General features: G+C 45.6%; 1 protein-coding gene across 2 annotated transcripts; it reads left to right on the forward strand.

The window, feature by feature from the left end:
* The first annotated feature begins 1,262 nt into the window (after positions 1–1,262).
* On the forward strand, positions 1,263–14,558 carry LOC115177161 (phosphatidylinositol 4-kinase beta-like). Of its 2 annotated transcripts, XM_029737718.1 has the most exons (13): positions 1,264–1,388; positions 3,800–4,530; positions 4,640–5,008; positions 10,497–10,724; positions 10,827–11,054; positions 11,155–11,264; positions 11,883–11,987; positions 12,115–12,238; positions 12,391–12,504; positions 13,085–13,236; positions 13,374–13,506; positions 13,824–13,944; positions 14,159–14,558. In XM_029737718.1, the coding sequence occupies exons 2-13, from the start codon at positions 3,823–3,825 to the stop codon at positions 14,338–14,340; spliced, it is 2,574 nt and encodes an 857-aa protein (XP_029593578.1). In that variant the 5' UTR covers positions 1,264–1,388; positions 3,800–3,822; the 3' UTR covers positions 14,341–14,558. The 2 variants fall into 2 exon arrangements, with proteins under 2 accessions (XP_029593579.1, XP_029593578.1); XM_029737719.1 differs by lacking the exons at positions 13,824–13,944; positions 14,159–14,558 and adding an exon at positions 13,657–13,783 and having other exon boundaries at positions 1,263–1,388.
* The last annotated feature ends 177 nt before the right edge of the window (positions 14,559–14,735 follow it).

Consider the following 14,735-nt stretch of genomic DNA (forward strand, 5'->3'; position numbering starts at 1 on the left):
TATCAAAAGCTTTCTCAAGCTTGGGTGAGTCAGTTACCCACTGGCCCAAATATTATCTAAAGTGTATCACTGCAATGATTTATTTTAAAGGACTTAACATTTTGGCATTACTGGTTTGTATTGGAAAATGGCTCCAATTAACTTTTGATGGTGGCCAAGTTGTGTGAACTGGAGCAAAGATCCTTTGGCTGGCTGGATTTAGTGGCTAATGAGCCTTATAATTTATACTTGCTCAACAGCGCCTACTACTGCCCACAAGTGCAGGTGACCTATAAACTTTTCTCAATTTTACTCCAGGCATGATTTGGCCAGCTACTTTCCTACATCCCTAAACTGAATCAATCCATACTACTTTCAGATCCAATGATGTGGTTAATTAACATCAGAAGTGAGAAAATAATATTGTCAGATAATGCAAATAGATCATTGCTATCAGCACAGCAATGCTATTTTCATGCCAGGCTTGGCCATACGCGTGACAGAGTGGAAATTCCAGAGGGGGGCAAACACTCCACTCTGCAGAAACACACCCAAGAAGCACCATGGTCTGGGGCAACAGTACTTCTAGGTCTCAGGAGAGCAGTAGTGATGCATCGCTACTACATCTTCCTGCATCCCCAGTAGCCAGGCAGAGCACAACTGTGTGATCCAAGTCAAAGCACTGTGACAAAGTGGGGAAACCCCTCATACAACATACTGAACAAGCATACTATTGACCCATAAAAGGCATTTTTGTATCTGTGGCAACAGTACTTCTGCATCTCTGGAAGCTTCCAGCGGTGCACTTAGCCATCTGCTATGACACATTTCTACATCTCTGGAACCTTCCAGCGAGGCACTTAGCCATCCGCTATGACACATTAAACAAGTGTATAGTAATGAAAGGTATATTATCAATACATTGGTAAAGTATAGGCCTATATCAGTGGAGGCTGCTGAGGGGAGGACTGGTCATAATAATGCCTGGAATGGAGCGAATGGAAACCATGTGTTTGTTGATACCTTTCCACACATTCTTTTCCACTCATTACCATATGTCTGTCCTCCCCAATGAAGGTGCCACCAACCTTCTGTGGCCTATGTCTAATACACTGGTAGCATAGTGTACCCTACTCTACCCTATTACGCACTTTTGGATGTAGCTAAGATTTTACACGTTCTTCATTCAGCAATTTTCCATGTTTTACAACAATATTAATAACACTCATTGTGGAGTAGTTTGTCATAATGCACAAATATATTTTACACAGGCACTAAGCAGACAGCCCTAGTCTGTCACCTCTCCAATAAGTAGTTCAGAGAACTCGGCACTGAATGCATTCTAAATGGAGCAGAGAAATTGGAGCTCAAATAAACTTAAATAGCTAACCAGCCAATACAATTTTAAGGTAGGAGTTATGTTCTACTTGTTTATAGCACTCAAAGAGTGGCGTGGCCTTCAAGACAACGAGGAGTTTGGTACGCAAGTTAGCTGGTGTAGCTACTTATGTGCTAGCAAGCAAACTTGCTAACGTTAATCCCTCAGGTTTAGGTTAGCAGCTAGTCGGCTATTAACTTGGTAGCTAGCTATTAGATACAAAAACACCCGAGTAAAGAATTTGTCATACTGGTTAATTTAGCTACCATGTTAAGACCGGTATTTCTTATCATCGTTTAAGGAAGATATGTAGCTAAATCTGACCAGTGATGATGAGGCGGCTATAGCTACTAAGTTATAGTTAACTAAAAGAAAACGTTTACTAATGTTAGCTACCTAGCAAATAACGTTACGCTCTGAGCTAGTCAGCAAGCTCAACAACTAGCTGGCTAGTGAACTGTTAACTACTATCAGTTAACTAGCTAGTGTTTGATTGTCTACCTAACGTTACTCAGCTGAAGCGAGTTAGCCATCTCTATCTAACGTTAGCGTTCTAGTAAATGTTTTGCCAACGTTAGTTGCTAGCAAAGTTAATTGCAACTGCAGAATATTTATAACGTTAACCACACGTGTCAAATGTTTGTATACCTATCTCCATGACACACCCCCACTCCTTGCCTAGACGGTGTTGGTTGGCTAGACACTTGTATGATTATGTTTGGACGATTAGGATAACTGTGCTAGCTATGCGTATTTCCCTGTCTTGTCCCTGCTTCTTGAAACGGCTAATTCAACAACAACTTGCTGCAGCCAGCTAGCGAAGGGTTAATTCATATTCCATCTGCTGAACACTGTATACAAACCTGACACTTCTGTTCTACACCCACCAGCCCTTTCTGAGTTTACATTTTTCAGCATATTGAACAAAGAAAAAGACTGATGGATACTAGCCCAATGAGGAAGTACTTTGCTCCACCACCCGCACAAGTATTATACAGCAGGACCAGTGTTATACTGCACCCATTCTTCTCAATGATTGAGGCCCTTAGCGACATTGTTGATTCAACAATGTGAAAAATGTATTGGTTTAATCTTAGTAGTTATGAAGTTTCTGGTAAATCCATGTTAACTGTGTTCCATGATGGATGGCTTGTGATGGGGTGCTATTAACCATGTTGAAGATTGACACCTGATGGATAACAGAGGTTTCAGAGAGACAACCCTCCCTCTCCCTGCTTTGGGCCTGTAGTGCATAGCACTAGGTAGTGCTGCTGTGGTGCTAATCTGCTCAGTAGAATTAGCAGGTGTGTATGGCCATGTGCGTTACATGGCAGGGCCTGACGGAACACAGTGACCGCAGTCAGACGAACATGTTCATAGATGGACAGACAGATGGACAGTGACTCATAGAAAAGGTCATTGGCCTACATTCACAGACAGTATGTTAGTTGACTGATGGGAAGACGGACACAGATTGTCAGATCCATTTTACACGCTGAGCACTTTGTTCCACTTAGTCCAAACCTGATTCCTGTTCGATGTAAATGCTATATGAAGAATCAAAGGAGCTATGGGCTGTTTTGCAGACTTGCGGCCTGTCTAGGGCTGTTGAGGTGACCATATTACCGCCACTCCGGCAGTCATGATTCATGACCGCAGTAGAATTCCATGTGACTGCTTAGTCGACTTTTTCAAATCATCCATAGCCTATAGTCTCATCTTGCAGCCCATATATGTTTTGATTTCTAAGACATTCTAAGGTTTGTACCATTCACAGCTAAAGTTGCTAAATAACTCTAAATCTATTGTATAGGACCTGTTTCAAATGTTCACTTTTATGCTCAACACAGCCACTTCATATGCACACTCCAGAATGGGAAAAATATCATTTATATTTTATTCAGCTAAGTTCAATTATATTCTTCATACTGTAAAATCATATCAAATAATGTCACGGGACATATAAGAAAATATTTTCTGCTAAATTAACAAGCCTACAGCCTATAGCATGGCGCATAGCCAGATAACATGTTCTTCTGAAATACATTTTCTTCATATCATGTTTCTTAAGACCTGCCAAAAAATACATAACGGATTCATTGTGATTGTGTATATTAAATAGATTTATTCAACTTTATTTATTTTTTATTGTAGATGTTCCAAAGGCTTTTATGTGGCTTGTATGCGTGGAGGCCTGGATATGCTAAACGTGTTTGTTAATTAACAGTCAATTATCGTGAGACCAGCAGTCTTTTGCATGACAATAACCTGCTGACAAAATGTCATGACCGCCACAAACATAGGCCTGTCACACGTTGAGTGCCAAAAAAATTATGATGAAACCTCTTTCTGTTTCCTATTCTCTCTCACACTACCGCCCCCACCCTTTCTCCCCCTCGTCATCATCCTCTCCTCCCCACTTCTCTCTCTCTGTGGCCCCAGTGGGAGTGCGGTGAGCGGCCGTGATGGGTGACACGGAGCTGGGTCTGTCTGCTGTACAGCCAGAGGAACTAGAACCGCAGAGCCCCTCCACAGCCTCCTCCTCTCTGTCCATCTCCTCCTCTCCCTCCCTCTCTCCGCCCTCCTCCCCTTCCTCTGGATCCTACCACCACCAGCAGACCACCAGCCCCAGTCACAGCGATGGTCCAGCCGCCTCCAGCCCACCCCTGGATGTCATCTCAGAGGGCGTGGGCGAGCTGACCCTGGTCATCGACCCCGAGGTGGCCAAGATGGCCTGCCAGGAGGTGCTGCAGAAGGTGAAGTTCCTCAAAGGTGAAAGTGAGGGGTCAGGTTCTGGGTCTGATGGTGGCAATAGCACAGACCAAACACTGGTCAACGGGACTGTACATACAGAGCCTATCAAGCCCCCAAAAATCCCCGGGGAGGAGGACTCTGAGGCACTGCCTCCAGGCTCGGTGAAAAGCGCGCGGCGGCGCCAGCGCCATAACCCCTCCAAGCAGTCGTGGCTGCTGCGGCTGTTTGAGTCCAAACTCTTCGACGTGTCAATGGCCATCTCCTATCTACACAACTCCAAGGAGCCAGGTGTGCAGGCCTACATCGGCAACCGTCTGTTCAGCTTCCGCCACGAGGAGGTGGACTTCTACCTGCCGCAGCTGCTCAACATGTACATCCACATGGACGAGGACGTGGGAGACGCCATCAAGCCCTACGTGGTGCGTATGTTACCTCCCTGAACTGCCTCCGTGGCTAGCTACTCATCAGAATTACAAATGTATCCTCTCTAAAGCTCCTTTCACATCAAATCATTTTTTCCCACCACAGGTGCACCGCTGCCGTCAGAGTATTTCCTTCTCGCTGCAGTGCGCCTGGCTGCTGGGTGCCTACTCCTCCGACATGCACATCTCCACACAGCGACACTCGCGCGGCACCAAGCTACGCAAACTCATCTTCTCCGATGAACTCAAACCAGCCGCGGTCCGTGCCCGCCAGCCACTGATGTTGGCCCCCTTCTGCCCACTTCCGACCGCTGCACCATCCCTGCACGGGCACGGCTTGGGCGGAGAGCACGGTCTGTCGCCGACTAAGCGCACGCATCAGCGCTCCAAGTCAGACGCCACGGTCAGTATCAGCCTGAGCAGCAACCTGAAGAGGACAGCGAGCAATCCCAAGGTGGAGAGCAACCAGGACGAGGTGTGTACTGGGAGTATATACACGTTTTTGTTTTCCACTAAGTCAGTTTGTTTCTCTGTATCTTGGCAGGTATCTCACAAAGTGGGATAGCTAACTTTGGAAGCAACTGCTTGGGGTCCAACGGGGGGGCATTATACAAGAACAGAAAGAGGTTCACAGTCCAGCACTCTTCATCTGTAGCTGTTATCACCAGTTGTCTGAAAAATAGGCCCGAAGATAACATGCTACTGGGGTGAGGGGTCAATGGAATGCACATATTCTAGACAGAGCAGGGAATAATACTTCCTCTTCTGTCTCTGTATAGAAAGTGTCATGGTTACATATCCACAGAGACTCACACGTGGGACCATGTAGCTCAGTTGGTGGAGCATGGCCAGGGTTATGGGTTCTGTTCCCACGTGGGACCATGTAGCTCAGTTGGTGGAGCATGGCCAGGGTTATGGGTTCTGTTCCCACGTGGGACCATGTAGCTCAGTTGGTGGAGCATGGCCAGGGTTATGGGTTCTGTTCCCACGTGGGACCATGTGGCTCAGTTGGTGGAGCATGGCCAGGGTTATGGGTTCTGTTCCCACGTGGGACCATGTAGCTCAGTTGGTGGAGCATGGCCAGGGTTATGGGTTCTGTTCCCACGTGGGACCATGTAGCTCAGTTGGTGGAGCATGGCCAGGGTTATGGGTTCTGTTCCCACGTGGGACCATGTAGCTCAGTTGGTGGAGCATGGCCAGGGTTATGGGTTCTGTTCCCACGTGGGACCATGTAGCTCAGTTGGTAGAGCATGGCCAGGGTTATGGGTTCTGTTCCCACGTGGGACCATGTAGCTCAGTTGGTAGAGCATGTCCAGGGTTTTGGGTTCTGTTCCCACGTGGTCCCATGTAGCTCAGTTGGTAGAGCATGTCAAGGGTTATGGGTTCCGTTCCCACGTGGGACCATGTAGCTCAGTTGGTAGAGCATGTCCAGGGTTATGGGTTCCGTTCCCACGTGGGACCATGTAGCTCAGTTGGTAGAGCATGTCCAGGGTTATGGGTTCTGTTCCCACGTGGGACCATGCAGCTCAGTTGGTGGAGCATGGCCAGGGTTATGGGTTCTGTTCCCACGTGGGACCATGTAGCTCAGTTGGTGGAGCATGGCCAGGGTTATGGGTTCTGTTCCCACGTGGGACCATGTAACTCAGTTGGTGGAGCATGGCCAGGGTTATGGGTTCTGTTCCCACGTGGGACCATGTAGCTCAGTTGGTGGAGCATGGCCAGGGTTATGGGTTCTGTTCCCACGTGGGACCATGTAGCTCAGTTGGTGGAGCATGGCCAGGGTTATGGGTTCTGTTCCCACGTGGGACCATGTAGCTCAGTTGGTGGAGCATGGCCAGGGTTTTGGGTTCTGTTCCCACGTGGGACCAATACGAAAAAAGTATAAAAATGTATGCACTCACTACTGTAAGTTGCTCTGGATAAGAGCGTCTGCTAAATGACTCAAATGTAAAAATGTTGAAGAGAGGACCTTTGACCAATTAAGCTCTGTATGTGTGTGTCCGTGCGTGCATGCATGTGTATACGTGACTACCACACCAAACTTAATCAGCAGTTCAGTTTCAAGCTCAGTGATTTCCCTCTGGTCACTTCCTCCTTTCTCTCTTAGCTCCCTCTTCGGTTTACAGTGGCATCATGACACCCTGACAATGTTATACAAACATGGAGACAGTGTTACTGTAGGGTCACAGTGCTTCTAGAAACACCATGCCCAGAGGTCTCTATTGAGGTTTGGTGATATCTTGGAGAAACTAGTTCGCTATGGCGACTGACCATGTGGCGACATCATCAGTACTCGGTTATTAACCTGGTAGCTATTGGATACTAAAACACTAGAGTAAAGAATTTGTCATAATGGTTCATTTAGTTACGCTGACAAGACCGGTAGTTCTTGTCATCATCGTTGAAGGAAGATGGGTAGCTAATGTTTACATCACACAATAGTACCATTATTGTAAATAATCAGATTAATATAGTAGTTCGATTTAAACATTTACATGCTTTGCAAGAAGAACGATTCCCCTAATAATCCAGTTTACATGGACACATCTGAAATCAGGCTACCTGATGGGACTGGTGCAGAAAATCACCAGTCAAAATAAATGTTTGTGAACCATATTTGAGTCTGAGTTTGGACATATAAAGTTTGAATGTGAAAACTATTTCTAAGATGCATACTTTCAGTTTTTCTGAACTCACTTCGCTGGTGCTAAAGGAGGAAGCTTGCGCTGTTCGTGTTAGCACATGTGCAGATCAGTTACACTGCTACAACTCTGATTAAGGCCTTTACATGTCCTAGTCATTTGAAAGATTGCTCAGAAAACCAGCTATTTTAATTGGTGTATGCTTACTTTGATTATGACCGTACGCCGATTTGAGATAAGCAGAGTAATGTGTTTACATGACTGCTGCCGTGCTTGTCCTACTGCCATAATCAGTTTACTATCTAATTATTAGTGTGCATGTAAAGGTACTCAGTGATTCAGTCATCACCACTACAGGGTGCTCAGGGACTGTCCCTGAAACGGCAGAGCTGTCATTATGTAAAAGGAAGTGCCCTCTCCTGATATGGGCTATAATCTAGGATTAGGCAGTCTTCTCATGCATGAAAGGGTCTGTTATCAAACATTTGAACACTTTAGTTGCTTAGTTAGTTGTTGGATACACAATTGAATATTGGGGTGCAAATCTCTTCATGAGTCACTGATACACCAGTTCAGTTCCTTTAGTCATCAATGAGTCATTGACACAACTTCCTTATCACTGTTCTTCTAGAGGTACCCAAAACACAACCTCCCCACTCTTATTGAGACTCCACTATAGAGACATACTGCCCCATTATGACGTGGATAATACAATGGTGCCAGGTCAGAATCAATTCCAGGCCAATTCAGGAAGGGAATTTAAATATACTGTTATGTGATGGGCCAACTTCATGTCATCGTGCAGCAGAAAATGCTGTCTCAGTCTCACGTGATCTTCTGCAACGGCTGGTAAACACAAATGGTTTGAATGAAGACTGCTATTGTGCCATCAGTTGTTAAGCTGGGTGGAAAGTTCAAGGTGTCTAGTGATTGTGTGGAACCTTCAGAAAATATTCACACCCTTTGACTTTTTCCACATTTTGTTGTGTTACAAGAATTTACCCCAAACCTAATGCTTTGTATTCAGGACATGAAGTTAATTTCTTTGCAACATTTTCTTGTAGTTTTACTTTAGTGCCTTATTGCAGACAGGTTGCATGTTTTGGAATATTTTTTATTCTGTACAGGCTTCTTTTCACTCTGTTATTTAGGTTACTATTGTGGAGTAACTATGTTTTTGATCCATCCTCAGTTCTCTTCTATCACAGCCATTAAACTCTCTAACTGTTTTAAAATCACCTTTGGCCTCATGGGGAAATCCCTGAGCGGTTTCCATCCTTTCCGGCAACTGAGTTAGGAAGGACGCCTGTATCTTTGTAGTGACTGGGTGTATTGATACACCATCCAAATTGTAATTAATAACTTCACTATGCTCAAAGGAATATTCAATGTCTGCTTTTCAATTTTTTTGTACCCATCTACCAATGGGTGCCTTTGCGAGGCATTGGAAAACCTCCCTGGTCTTTGTGGTTGAATCTGTGTTTGAAATGCACTGCTCGACTGAGTGACCTTACAGATAATTGTGTGTGTGGGGTACAGAGATGAGGTAGTCATTCAAAAATCATGTTAAACACTATTATTGCACACAGAGCAATGTATTGTGTGACTTGTTCAGCACATTTTTACTCCTGAATTGATTTAGGCTTGCCATAACAAAGGGATTGAATATTTGACCTATTGACTCAAGTAATTTCAGCTCTTAATTTTTAATTAATTTGTACACATTTCTAAAAACATAATTCCACTTTGACATTATGAGCTATTGTGTGTAGGGTAGTGACCCCAAATAATTTAAAATTCAGGCTGTAATACAACAAAATGTGGAAAAAGTCAAGGGGTGTGAATACTTTCTGAAGGCACTGTATTTAGTTTGGACTATTCCCACCATCATTCCTCCTCCCCCTGATTAATGTGTAGTGAGACACTGTCTGTTGGGAGTAACCATTCATAAACACTGGATGTCACTAGACTTTCATAAAGGAAGCTTTTCTCTGCTCATCTCTCTCTTAATGTTTTCCTTGTCCTTGCTTCCCCATGCTCTATAGACATAGCTCTCATGTCTCTATTTCCTCTATTCTATTCCCCATGCTCTATAGACATAGCTCTCATGTCTCTATTTCCTCTATTCTATTCCCCATGCTCTGTGACCTTTAGTATCATGTGAGGGTGTTAGTAGTAGTTCACCCAGATAACTGGGATCATTGTAGAGCTGCAGATATGTTGTCACTCCTCACGACAAGACCCTGGAATACACAGGCACACAATGCAGCCTCTTCCCATTCACTGGGGGCATACAGTCTGATACTACCTAATTCTGATTCTCGTTGCTGGTAAACAAAAATAATAATAAAGTAAATATTCTTATCTTTCCCTCCACCCCCCTTTCCTTTCCTTACTTTGTACTTTAACCTCTCACCTTTCCCAGGATCTGAGCTCCAGCTCTGAAAGTCTTGATTGTTAGACTAAGACTGGTACAGTAAGTTAACGGCCTCCATCACCACAGACTTCTGTGGTGCATTCTGGGATGATGGCTGCCTGTCTCCATTGGCAGCCGGGTTATAGACTACTCTCTGTATGTGAAGTGAGGAGTCGTAAGCATGTATCTCAATATGTAACTTTGGGCTCCAGAGCTAAATAGTCTTCAGGGTTCAGGTCAGGGGTCAGGTCAGGTCATTGGTGGCAGTAGTGGGATCCGTTTGTCATTGTTTTTTGGGGTCATATTTCAGTTGTGTATCTATGGTTGTTACGGGTGCAGATTATGATACATGCTTATAAACCTCCACTCTATTGGTTTAGTTATCTATTTTTCCTGTTTTGGAATAAAATATGTGTGTATATGGTGTTTTGGGGCTTGTGTAAACTTGGACTTCTTTAAACCACTGCTGCAATAATTTAGCCTCGAATGATTTGCTAATGGTTTCAAGTTGTGGTCTTTCTTGTTTCAACTAGTCTTATGTTCTGACATTTGTGTCAAGTTGGTTGCTGAAGTGTTTCGGCTTTTTAAAACGCTATTTTGAGATTACAGGCGATTATACACATTTGCTCACTTGAATCAGCTGCAATAATGGGCCTTGACTTCTGAATCATTTCAAACGAACTTGACACAAATGCACCAGCGGCTCATGGCTGTACATCTAAGTTGCTGTTGTAATTTGACATGGGAGTGGTGCTCTGATTTCCCTACTATCTGGAGGTCAACACGAGAAGGTGTGTTGTTGTAGAGTATTTGGTTCCAACACAACACTGAACTATTCTAACAAAACACTATTCCTCCTAAGGTCATTATGTTCATACATCTTGTTTCCTCCTCCTCCTCTGTAGCCGGCGCGTCTGGCACCCCAGAGAGAGTTCATCAAGTCCCTGATGGGCATCGGGAAGAGGCTGGCCACGCTGCCCACTAAGGAGCAGAAGACGTCCCGGCTCATCTCGGAGCTGTCACTGCTCAACCACAAGCTGCCCGCCCGCGTCTGGCTGCCCACCGCCGCCTTCGACCACCATGTGGTGCGCGTCCCTCACACACAGGCTGTGGTGCTCAACTCCAAAGACAAGGTGAGGGGGAGACACACACACACACACACACACACACACACACAGTGTAGAATGGATGACGCACCAACACAAACATGTAAACAATCACCTCTACCTCGTCAGGCGCCGTACCTCATCTATGTGGAGGTTCTGGAGTGTGAGGACTTTGAGACGTCCAACGTTCCGGTACGGATCTCCGAGACGAGGATCCGCAGCACGCGCTCAGTGGAGAACCTTCCGGACTGCGGCATCATGGTGGATCAGCGAGCCGGGGGCTTCTCAACGGTTCACAACTACGATGAGGATAACGAAGCCTGGTCTGTGGACGACATCGGGGATCTGCAGGTGGAGGTAAGGGTCAGCAGCCCACCTACCCTTGTCAGGTAGTGAAGGAGTATAGGCTGTGGACTCACCCTCTCTCCTGTTCTTTCCCTCTCCTCTGTTATCCCAGCTCCCAGAGTTCCACACCAACAGCTGTGACAACATCTCCCAGTTCTCAGTGGACAGCATCACCAGCCTGGACAGCAAGGAACCCATCTTCATCGCTGCTGGAGACATCAGGTACAGAGGAATAGCTGGGAGAGAGCTAGCTTTGGGTGGTATAATGTGGTCTTTCAAACTGTGATGTATATGATGCTTCTTCATTGGGTGGTATAATGTAGTCTTTCAAACTGCGATGTATATGATGCTTCTTATTAAAACGTTTCGGAATGAGAGTACCCACCATCAACTCGCACGCCAGGTGTCTAATGGGCCATCACGTTCCATGGCTCTTATTCGGTCAGATCTCACTGTAGAAGACTCAAAACACTTTGTAAAGGCTGGGGACATCTTGTGGAAGCAATAGGAAGTGCCAAAACATTCCTCACCCCCTTTGTTTTTCAATGGTATAGGCTTAAAGTCAATTCGACACATCAGGTATCCACTTCCTGTCAGAATCTGTCTCAGGCTTTTGCCTGCCAAATGAGTTCTGTTATACTCACAGACACCATTCAAACAGTTTTTGAAACTTTAGGGTGTTTTCTATCCATATATAATAAGTATATGCATATTGTAGTTACTGGGTAGGATTAGTAACCAGATTAAATCGGGTACATTTTTTTATCCAGCCGTGAAAATACTGCCCCCTATACCCTAACAGGTTAAGTAGTGAATGTGTGTGTTTCCCCCACTACACAGGCGGCGTCTCTCAGAGCAGCTAGCTCACACACCAACCACATTCAAGCGGGACCCAGAGGACCCTTCAGCAGTGGCCCTCAAGGAGCCGTGGCAGGAGAAGGTTCAGTGCGTACTCAATCCCCACAGTGGACCGTGGAGGTGTTGCATGCCTTGATGGTAACCTCAAGGCTAGAGGAAAGGTTTGAGCTTTGCTAATTGTATGTGCCTGTACTTGTTGTGTTGTTCTGAACAGGCGGATAAGGGAGGGCTCCCCATATGGACACATCCCTACCTGGAGGTTGTTGTCAGTCATCGTCAAGTGTGGCGACGACCTTCGGCAAGAGCTCCTGGCCTCTCAAGTGCTGCAGCAGCTCCAGGTCATTCTGAATGGACTCTCTCTAGCTCCACATACACAGCAAAGATGAACCTCTACTTTCTACATATCCACACCCAGCATTTACACTACAGTATAATCTCCTGTATATACTTTATCTGGACTAATTATGTACTGCTCTCTGCCCTCTCCCAGATCATCTGGGAACAGGAGCGCGTGCCTATCTGGATCAAACCCTACAAGATCCTGGTGATCTCCTCTGACAGCGGCATGATTGAACCCATAGTCAACGCAGTGTCCATCCACCAGGTGAGTGGGCTCAGAAAGGCTCCCAACAGAATCACACACAAAAACAAACATTAGTATTTAACATTAGTACCTTTCCACCTCAGCCAGCTAGATCAGTACCTTTTCTCCCAGGGGCACACGGCAGGTAGCCTAGTGGCTAGGACCTTAGAGCGTTGGGCCAGTAACCGAAGGGTCACTAGTTCGAATCCCCAAGCCGAAAAATCTCTTGATGTGCCCTTAAGCAAGGCACTTAACCCTAATTGCTCCTGGGTCACCGTTGATAATGCCCTGACCGTGACCCCACTGTCCGAGAGTGTCTCAGGGGGAGTTGGGATATGTAAAAAAATTATCAATTTCACAGGTATATAATACACACTTGTACATGTGTGAAATAGGGCAAATATAAGCACCCACTAAATGATTATTAAATACGTCCTGCAAACTTCAATGAGTTGGTCTGATGGGATCCGCCCCGTGCTATGTCATGACTGGACCACCTATTAAGATGTGCCTTTTTTTAGTAAAGAATATGTTACATGATCTGAAAGGGAGACTGGAGTGGGACTTTAAATGTTAAAGTTCTCTGATATCCCTCCGCCAGGTGAAGAAACAGAGCCAGATGCCTCTGCTGGACTACTTCCTGCAGGAACACGGTACCCACACCACCGAGGCCTTCCTCACGGCCCAGCGCAACTTTGTCCAGAGCTGTGCAGGCTACTGTCTCATCTGCTACCTGCTGCAGGTCAAAGACAGGTCAGACACACCCACTACTTCCTCTCATTCACTCCTCTATCCTCTCTCTCATCACTTACATTTTGTTCTCATCTCTCCTCCCTGTCATCTCTCTCTCTCATCACTTACATTCTGTTCACTCTGTCATCTCTCTCCAGACACAATGGCAACATCCTGTTGGACGCTGAGGGCCACATCATCCACATAGACTTTGGCTTCATCCTGTCCAGCTCGCCCCGCAACCTTGGCTTCGAGACCTCTGCTTTCAAGCTCACCAACGAGTTTGTAGACGTGAGTTAATTGACAGGAACGCTAATGCGACATTCTTATTCAGATTTGCACTCTGTTGAACCAGGAGTAAAGCACAGGTTTGAAACACTTTGCCATCTTCAACAAAGCTAATTGACTAAAACAGTGTTTCTTGTGACTGTCTCTCTCTAGGTGATGGGAGGTCTGGATGGAGACATGTTTAATGACTAGAAGATACTCTGTCTCTCTCTCTAGGTGATGGAGACATGTTTAATGACTAGAAGATACTCTGTCTCTCTCTCTCTCTAGGTGATGGAGACATGTTTATTGACTAGAAGATACTCTGTCTCTCTCTCTAGGTGATGGGAGGTCTGGATGGAGACATGTTTAATTACTATAAGATGCTCATGCTGCAGGGCCTGATAGCAGCACGTAAACACATGGACAAAGTCATCCAGATAGTGGAGATCATGCAGCAAGGTAATTACTCTTCATTGTTACATTGTCCTGACCCACAACTGTGTATCAGTCATGACATGTCTCTCTTGTCCTAGTCTGTATGGTAGTCATGTTAGCTTTAGTTAGTCCTGTAAAGTAGCTTTAACTTTAAGGAAAATGCTTTATCGATAAGTACACTTGGTCATTATAAGTACCAAACTGTACTTCATCAGTGTCCCTATCTTCTCCCTACCAGGCTCCCAGCTGCCCTGCTTCCACGGCTCCAGCACCATCCGGACCCTGAAGGAGCGTTTCCACATGAGCCTGACGGAGGAACAGCTGCAGGTCCTGGTGGAGCAGATGGTGGACGGATCCATGCGCTCCATCACCACCAAGCTCTATGACGGCTTCCAGTACCTCACCAACGGCATCATGTGAACGTGTGTGTGTGCGTGTACAGGACGTGTGTATGGAAAGGATACAAGAGTGTATATGTTTCTAAATGTGCAGTGGACATACATGGACTGGATAGGCCGCACCACGGGCAGAGACCACTCCCCCTACTAGTCCCCATACCTCTACAGACAGAATACAGTCATAGTTTATAGTTGTTTCTAACACCACCTCAACCTTGGACTGATGTCCTTCCTCACAGGATTTAGACAGGAGATTGGAGAGGTTTCAGCTGTGGTTTTCATCTTTTTCTGCATCTTTATTCACGTCTCTCTGTTTCTGTCTGTTTTACCCCCATATCTTTCAATGTGCTTTGTTTTCTCCAAGAGGAATGTGTTCTGTTTCTCCCCCTCTCTGCAGTATGTAATGGTACAGTTTCC

Source organism: Salmo trutta, chromosome 37 (genome assembly GCF_901001165.1).
Source record: "Salmo trutta chromosome 37, fSalTru1.1, whole genome shotgun sequence".
NCBI lineage: Eukaryota > Metazoa > Chordata > Actinopteri > Salmoniformes > Salmonidae > Salmo > Salmo trutta.

Excerpts from the sequence above, each read along its gene's own strand:
- LOC115177161 (XM_029737718.1), top strand. The coding sequence starts at position 3,823 with ATGGGTGACACGGAGCTGGGTCTGTCTGCTGTACAGCCAGAGGAACTA. Across the intron at positions 4,531-4,639 it reads ACGCCATCAAGCCCTACGTG|GTGCACCGCTGCCGTCAGAG; the intron begins GTGCGTATGTTA and ends TTCCCACCACAG. Across the intron at positions 11,988-12,114 it reads CCGTGGCAGGAGAAGGTTCA|GCGGATAAGGGAGGGCTCCC; the intron begins GTGCGTACTCAA and ends TGTTCTGAACAG.